Genomic DNA, 9,031 nt, shown 5'->3' on the forward strand with positions numbered 1-9,031 from the left:
AGGAAGGACACACACACACACACACACACACAGAGAGAGAGAGAGAGAGAGAGAGAGAGAGAGAGAGAGAGAGAGAGAAGTGGTGCTGTGCTGAAACACTCATGGCTTGCTCCCAGTGACCCACCTCCTCCAGCAAGACGCTGCATCTTAAAGGCTCCATAAACTTCCCCAACAGAGCCTCTTGTATTGGACACCATCTGTTCAGTATATGAACCTGCAGGGGACATTTTACATTCAAACCATGGCATTCTGCTCCTGACCCCCATATACAAAATGCATTCAATTCAACTTTAAAAATCCCTATAGCCTTTAACAAGACCAACAGTGTGCAAAAGTCCAAAGACTCATGTCTCATCTGCGACTCAAGGCAATCCCTTAACTGGGACAAGTAAAATCAAAACACAAGTTACATACTTCCAATGCATAATTGCACAGGGTAAACATGATGTTGCAGCCAAGTTCACACTGCTGGCTGATATCACCTGACCAAGAGCAGCTTGTGGGAAAAAGGGTTTATTTTGGCTTATAGACTCGAGGAGAAGTTCTATGATGGCAGGGAAAACAATGGCATGAGCAGAGGGTTGACATCGCCCCCTCAACCAACATCAGGTGGACAATAGCAATAGGAGAGTGTGTCAAACACTGACAAGGGGAAACTGGCTATATTACTAAATAACACCCATAAGCTCGCCCCCAACAATATACTGCCTCCAGGAGGTGTTAATTCCCAAATCTTTATCAGCTGGGAACTTAGCATTCAGAATACCTAAGTTGATGGGGGACACCTGAATCAAACTACCACACATGAGTTCTGAGGAATTGAACCTGGGTCCTTATGTTTCTCAAGCAAACACTTTAACTGCTAAGACATCTTTCTAGCCCTACTGGACCTTTTAAATTCCTCTAATGCCTATAATTTGATAATGTCTTGATTTCTGGATTAGCATTATAGTCCCATATTTCCCATTATTTGCACTATTTGGGAATCTTTACACTTTGATATACATTTAGAAATATTTTCAGGTCTAAAAATCTTGGTTGGGGTTTTGAATTAAATAGTGATGTCATAGATCTACTTCAAAAGTGGACACTTTTATAATATTGAGTCTTCATAGTGCATGGAACATGTCTCCATTTATTGACATCTTAAAAAAATCTTTCAAATTTTTACATGTTTTCACATATATATATATGTGTGTGCATTTTAAAAGGTGAATATATATATATATATATATATATATATATATCTTTTAAAATTCAATTTAATTATTTTACTTATTTGAGAGAGAGAGAGACAGAGAAAGAGTCGATGTGCCAGAGCCTCCAGCCACTGTAAATGAACTCCAGACTCATATGCCACTTTGTGCATCTGGCTTATATGGGTACTGGGGAATTTAACCTGGGTCCTTTGTCTTTTCAGGCAATCACCTTAACTGCTAAGCCATCTCTCCAGCCCCTATAATCACATTTTATTAGATGTATTTCTAGATATTGTATGTATTATTACAAAGTTTCTACAATATAGGATTCACTTTCATAACTGAATCCTTTGTGGTTTTAATTGTGTCTCACTTGGGCTGGAGAGATGGCTTAGCGGTTAAGCGCTTGCCTGTGATGCCTAAGGACCCCGGTTCGAGGCTCGGTTCCCCAGGTCCCACGTTAGCCAGATGCACAAGGGGGCACACGCGTCTGGAGTTCGTTTGCAGAGGCTGGAAGCCCTGGTGCACCCATTCTCTCTCTCTCCCTCTATCTGTCTTTCTCTCTGTGTCTGTCGCTCTCAAATAAATAAATAAATTAATTAATTAATTAATTGTGTCTCACTTTTAATATTTAAGAACTTAAATCAACATAAAGACTGTTGCCATAGGAAGAAAGTCTACTCTAGGCAATTCTCCCTGGCTTAACAATCAATTAATACCTCTAGAGAAAAATAAAAGATATAAAAAAATTTTGAAATGCCAGTAGAATTTTTATGTGGGGGTTTATTAAAAAAGTCAAAAAGTTGGGCTGGGAGATGGTTCATCAGTTGAAAGTACTTGCTTGTAAAGAAGCCTACCAGCTTGGGTTTGATTCCCCAGTACCAATATAAAGCCAGATGTGTAAAATAGTGTGTGGAGTTTACAGAGGTAAAAGGGCCTCTTTACACACACACACACACACACACACACACACACACACACACTCCCTATTTCAACAAATTACTAAATAAAAGATAAGAAAACAAAAGCACAAAGGGCAAAGAGTGCATTGAAACACAACTGCCCACCTGCCCACACCAAGCTCTGAACATCTCGCACAGTTGAGTCAGTGGGGAGGCTGTGAGTATACGCTCATCTCAGCACTTGGTGAAGTTGCCTTCTCCAAACGCATCTGCCGCTTTGTGCTCAAGCTGGCCTTTAACACTTGATCCTCTTGCTCTCTGCCTCCTGAGTGCTAAGATTGCAGATGTTCACTGCTCTACCTTGCATCATACCATCCATTTTTTGACACAACTGAAAGTTTAAAATGCACATAGGTCATGTTATATGGCCATCACTACCACCTATAATCAATACACCTACAATCTCAGCATTTGAGAGGCTGGGGCAGTCAGAATGATTGTGAGTTCAAGGCCAACGTGGCCTACAGAGTAAGTCCCTGTTCAAACTTCAAGCAAGCAAGTATTTTTTATCATAGTGAATAAAAAAATTTGTACCTGCTAAACAATAACGTCCCCTTTATCCCTCTCACAACTCTTGGTAACTTCTTTTATTATCCCTAATCATAGAATACTTGATGTTCTTGTTCAGTTGATTTCATTTAGAATAATATTTTCAAGGCAAATTCATTTATACTATATATCAAAATTTACTGCTTGGGATAGAACTCAGCAGAATAATAATTGCCAGTACTCATCAGACCCTGAGTATTAGTGACAAACCAAAAAAGTAAATTAAAAAAAGATTTTTTTTTTCAGGGTAGGGTCTTGCTATAGCCCAGGCTAAGTTGGAATTCACTATGCAGGTTTTTAATAGCCTCAAACTCATGACAATCCTCCTACCTCTGCCTCCCAAATGCTGGGATTAAAGACATGCACCACCACTCCCTAAGAGCCATTTTTTTATGACTGATAATGTCCTAGTGTATATGTATGCCAAAGTTTGTTTATCTATTTGTTTTCATGTTCTTTGCTATTTTTTTTAGTGCTGTAAATTGAACTCAGGGCCTTGCACATGCACATGCCAGAAAAGCAGTTGACCACTGAGCTGTACCTTCAGCCCACCTTTTACTTTTTAAAAATTTATTTATTCGAGAGAGAGAGAGAGGCAGAGAGAGCGAGAATGGGTGTGCCAGGGCCTTCAGCCACTGCAAACAAATTCCAGATGCGTGTGACCCATTGTGCGCATGTGCAGCATTGTGGACTTGTGTCACTGTGCATCTGGTTTACATGGGGCCTGGAGATTTGAACAGGAGTTCTTAGGCTTTGCAGGAAAGTATCTTAACTGCTAAGCAATATCTCTAGTTCTGCCTTTTACTTTTCCCTTCCTTCCTTCCTTTCAGTTTTGAGATATGGTCTTGTTTTATCAAATTCCCCAGGTTGGCCTTGAACTTTTTTTGTAGCCCAGATAAGTCTTGAACTTTCCCATCCCCTCCTCCCCACTGAATATCTGGACACCACCAGGCTCAGTCCAAATCTATTTTTTTTACATTTTTTTTTTTTAAGTTTGGAGAGACTTTATTAGATCAAGAGAAGGAAAGTGGAGAGAGTGTGAAGAGCTCCTGCCCATGAGATGGTAGGAAGAGATAAAGCCTACCTAGAGACTCAAATTGGGGGTTATTTATAAGTTCTGAATGGGCCTGAGCTAAGCAGCCCTGACACCAAGTTTTAGGGGCTGACCAGCTGTAATGCCAGGATCAGGTTTACTCTTTCCAGCAATCTTAATTCTAGGGAATGAAACTCCTTCATAGGGAGGGGCTTGGTTGTTTTTTTTAATGGATAAACAGATCTAGGGAACTTCTTTAGGCAAGAGATATAGAGAAGCCAGATCCTTCTCTGACCTCTAGCAAAGTAAAGACTGCAAGAACAGGCTCAAAGACATTCCCTCCCTTCACTTTTGGGGGAGCTGTTGCCCCCTCTCAAGAAGCAATCCTAATTGGTGTTAGGGAATTGGGGCATGACCTGATTTGACTTCTTCAAGCTGAGTGGGGTCATCTGGTGTGGTAGTTGGGGAAGTTCTCCAGTGGGTCTATCTAAGGGACCCTGAAAGCGCATTGGTGGGGAGTGGGAAGATAGTCCTAGAAGTAAATGTTGGAGAGAAAGAATAAAAGCAAAATGTTAGGGGGAAGCAGATGCTGAGTAAACTGGGGCTCTTTAGAGTTCTGATTCCTATAGACTTTCAAGCCTTGGAGGGTGTGGTGGTTTGATTCAGGTGTCCCCCATATACTTAGGCATTCTGAATGCTGGGTCCCCAGCTGATGGCAATTTGGTGGTAATTGGAGCCTCCAGAGGCAGTGTATTGTTGAGTGTGGGCTTATGAGTATTAAAGAAACCTTTCCCTTGCCAGTGTTTAGCACACTGTACTGCTGCTGTTGTCCACCTGATCTTGGCCAGGAGGTGATTCCAGGCCCTGGTCATGCCACATTTCGCCCTGCCATTATGGAGCTTCCCCTCAAGTCTGTAAGCCAAAATAAACCCTGTCCTCCTGCAAGCTGCTCTTGGTCAGGTGTTTTCTGCCAGCGATGCAAAGCTAACTACAACAGAGGACGATTGAGGGGACTCAGGTAGATGGAATTAGATTATCTCAGGACCATCTGTGAGTGAGCTGACTGTAAGAAAGAGTAAAGTTAAAACAACAGTCAAGGGCTGGAGAGATGGCTTAGTGGTTAAGCGCTTGCCTGTGAAGCCTAAGGACCCCGGTTCGAGGCTCGGTTCCCCAGGTCCCACGTTAGCCAGATGCACAAGGGGGCGCACGTGTCTGGAGTTCGTTTGCCGAGGCTGGAAGCCCTGGCGCTCCCATTCTCTCTCTCTCCCTCTATCTGTCTTTCTCTCTGTGTCTGTTGCTCTTAAATAAATAAATAAAAATTAAAAAAAAAATAAATCAATTTCTGGATCTTCATGATGAAAGAGTTAGTAATTAGTCTTATCATTTCTAGCAACAACAATTCTGTTAGTTTTCGTACTTTGTGTGCTTGACTGTTTTTTATTTATTTATTTATTTTTAATTTATTTTATTTGAGAGCAACAGACACAGAGAGAAAGAGGGAGAGAGAGAGAATGGGCACGCCAGGGCTTCCAGCCTCTGCAAACGAACTCCAGACGCGTGCGCCCCCTTGTGCATCTGGCTAACGTGGGACCTGGGGAACCGAGCCTCGAACCGGGGTCCTTAGGCTTCACAGGCAAGCGCTTAACCGCTAAGCCATCTCTCCAGCCCGCAGAAATTCATTTCTAAAGCTGTTCACCAAATGGCATGATGGTATCTGGCATGGTCTGTATCTGTTCTTGTAGATCTTGTAAAGCAGATGGACATTATCAGGCTTGTCAATGACACATAACCTTGATAATGGCACAGATGTCATCCTGAGTACATACCTTACTTACTGGATATACTTTTCTTTCTGAGTGCTTAGGACCAAGTAGGTAGCCAAAATTTAACTCCCTGTTTCCCTCTGTCTCTATAAATATATTTTTTAAATAATTTTTTAATTATTTATTTATTTATTTGAGAGCGACAGACACAGAGAGAAAGACAGATAGAGGGAGAGAGAGAGAATGGGCGCGCCAGGGCTTCCAGCCTCTGCAAACGAACTCCAGACGCGTGCGCCCCCTTGTGCATCTGGCTAACGTGGGACCTGGGAACCGAGCCTCGAATCGGGGTCCTTAGGCTTCACAGGCAAGCGCTTAACTGCTAAGCCATCTCTCCAGCCCTATAAATATATTTTTAAGGTCAAATAAAGCTCTTTAGGAGAGACTTTTAGAGGCCTTGGAGGGAGGATCTCTATGGCTCTGCATTTGTACCATCTGCTAGGATAAGTCAGGGCTATGCTGACCATGAAAGCATTGGGGATCTTTCCCTCTGTTTTGACTTTTCTCTTATCAAATTTCTAGGTCTCCATGTCCTTCCTGACCAAGAAGACAGGTTACTTACCAGAGTTTTAAGACCATTTATAAGTATTCCATCATCTCTTTTTTTTTTTTCCTAGCATCACGGAAGTTTTATTTGGATGTGGATTTTAAACTATCAATACAAATGCCAAGATACTACACAAAACATCCACAGTAACTTTTCCATTTTTTTGGAATTTTCACAAACATTTCCTACATAATTCAACACGTAACAGAGAAATGGTACATTTTTCTTTCATTTTGCATACAATGGAAAAACAAGTATATATATATATTTTTTAACAAATTTTAACTAATAAACACTAGGCAGGTTGACAGTTTAAGTCTATAAGTGAGAAATTACCTAACAAAAATAATGAGAATTTACTCAGCATCAGCCACTTCCATAACCAAATGTTATTCTGATAAAACTTGCTGTCCATCAGACTTCTGGTATAAACTAGTATCCTGTAGTACTGCTGCTCACACCTGGGTTCTTCACAATTTACAAAATGTGAAAAGTGGGAGCAAACATTTGAAAACAAAAACCACCCTCAGAGTTCATTATGAGTAGAAGTGTGACGGAATTTCTGTCCAAGCATCTAGAAATCACCCAAGCTTTATAAACCTATATTCAAGAGGAGCACTTTTGTCCAACAGAGGAGCTGAAAACCAAACTCAAGTGTTTAGGTCGGGGGGAGGGGTTGGGATATTCAACCTCCATTTGAAAATTGTCTTAAAAAAAAAGACCACCAAAAATAGATTCACTAAATTTATTTTAAAAATCATAAAACGTTTCTTACAAAAGAGCATTACATTCTGCACACTGCTCTGAACAAATGCCAGGGACATGTGGACTATTACTTTCCTCCCTGTCCCCCCCCCCAAATGTTTACAGTGACCACAAAGCAAGGTGTTCACAATAATTACATGGGGGGAATTTTTTTTAAAACCACCAACAAAGAACAAAAAATAAAATTCACTCACTCTGCTGCTGTTTCAAAATTTCAATGTTAGTTTTTGCATGCCCTCCCCCCAACCCTGTTTGTAAGGAACTAAAACATTACATCTGGTGAACAGCAAAGATTTCACTACACCTCAAATGCAGAACACCTATGAAGCAGAGGAATGTTGGCTTTTTAAACAGAAGCAGATAAAAAAAAAAAAAAAAAAGATGCAGGACTCCTTCAGTTCTTCACTAGTCTTAGAAAAACTTTCCAGAATACTGCTTCACACTATAAAAAAGAAAAAATATCTTGCATTAGAATCCTTCAGCATCTGCATACTGCTTCACACTGTTCTGCAGCAAATACTGTGCATTCTGTATCTGGTCCTGTGTTCCTGCAATAGTAATGATCCGATCTTCGGATCCTTCTAAAGGTTCATCAATTTTGATGGAAGCTCCAGACTCATGGCGAATTTGCTTAATACGCTGACCACCTTTGCCAATAATAGATCCAGCCAAATCTTTGGGAATAGTTACTTGTGTAGTAATAATAGGTCCACCAAGATCACCGTAAGAGCCACGTCCCCCTGCATAGGAATAATTATATCCTGAGCCACCCCGTGGTTCATAAGCCATTTGCCATTCTGATGGGCTCCATGTATCTATTGCAGAGTCCCAAGTTTCATCAGCACTGAAACAAACCATGCCATCATAGCGGTCTCCAGGTCTCCCTCTTTTGTCATAGGCCATTAGATCTCCTCCTCTGGGTGGTAGAAGAGGAAGATTCTGAGCTCTGCTACCACCCCGGCCACCCCGGCCAGGGGGAGGAGGAGGAGGTCCTCGACGAGGGCTCATGTCATCGTAATCTCTTCTAGAGGGAGGCATGGGACGTCCACCCCGACCAGGAGGCATTCTGTCAAAACCACCTCTTCCCCACATGGGAAATCCCACAGGACGACCACGACGGTCATCAAACATCATTGTAAAACCACCATAATCGTAGGTTTCGTCGTAAAAGTTAGGATCATAAGGTTGTGCACGACCTTTGATGGGAGACTCAGATATAAGATCAAGGATGATCTTTATGCACTCCACAACCCTGTCAGGCTTTCCTCCAATAAGAACAACTCTGTCGGTGGAATGAGGGCAGCATTCTTGAAAAAGTTTGATTGTTGTCTGAGTGTTCTCTCGAAGTTCTTTGATTTTAGCACCTTTAACTCCAATAATTCCTCCTGCCAGACTCTGATGAATTAACAGTCTCAACTCACAGTCGAAGTCACTTCCTTTATAGTGTTGGTAATTTAAGCATTCCACAGCATCAGATTCGAGCGGGAGCTGGCTGGTTGCAGTGGGTGATGGCAACTGCAGGCCCTCTTCCAAGGTAGGGATGATTTTCTTCAGAATTTCTCCAATTGTTTCAATATCAGCACTGATGCTCAATATGCGCTCCGGGCCACTGCTGTCTGGGACTGAAACACTGGCATTGTAGTCTGTACGAAGCGCCTTAATATTCTTGCCTCCTTTCCCAATCACTGCCCCAGCATTCTTGCTCTGAAGCAGAATGCGCAATTCAACCATCTCATCTGTGTTTCTAGATCTTTTAAATGCTTGTTCCTCTTCCATATCCTCTGCAGGGCGTTTACCAAATTCACTATTGGTTTCAGTGTTGGGGAAGGTTTCCTCTGGTTGTTCAGTTTCCATTTTCTTATATTAAAGACAGTTATCGCGAGGGTCCGCCGTTGCCTCACGGCCGTGCCGCCACCGAGAATCGGTCCCCATCATCTCTTTGACCTGAGAACAGAGACCAAAATATCAGTTGCCCTTTTAATTTCTGGTGTCTCCGGTGGGCTTTGGTTGCTACATGTGATTATTAAACACTCATAAGGGCAGTTATACCAGTCTTGAACAAAAGCATGGATTTGTAAGTATGGGAAAGACATGCCATCCCTGGAGATGATTCTTACCAATAAAGTTAAAACACTTGGAAAGGGTTTTGCTAAAAA

At 41.8% G+C, this 9,031-nt stretch overlaps 1 protein-coding gene across 1 annotated transcript; it reads right to left on the bottom strand.

The window, feature by feature from the left end:
• Positions 1–6,841: 6,841 nt before the first annotated feature.
• LOC101605018 (heterogeneous nuclear ribonucleoprotein K-like) lies at positions 6,842–8,794 on the bottom strand. The gene has a single exon (XM_045151243.1). The coding sequence runs from the start codon at positions 8,727–8,729 to the stop codon at positions 7,344–7,346; it is 1,386 nt and encodes a 461-aa protein (XP_045007178.1). The 5' UTR covers positions 8,730–8,794; the 3' UTR covers positions 6,842–7,343.
• Positions 8,795–9,031: the final 237 nt, after the last annotated feature.

The sequence above is a fragment of the Jaculus jaculus genome, chromosome 5 (assembly GCF_020740685.1).
Source record: "Jaculus jaculus isolate mJacJac1 chromosome 5, mJacJac1.mat.Y.cur, whole genome shotgun sequence".
NCBI classification, from domain to species: domain Eukaryota; kingdom Metazoa; phylum Chordata; class Mammalia; order Rodentia; family Dipodidae; genus Jaculus; species Jaculus jaculus.

Excerpts from the sequence above, each read along its gene's own strand:
- LOC101605018 (XM_045151243.1), bottom strand. The coding sequence starts at position 8,729 with ATGGAAACTGAACAACCAGAGGAAACCTTCCCCAACACTGAAACCAAT.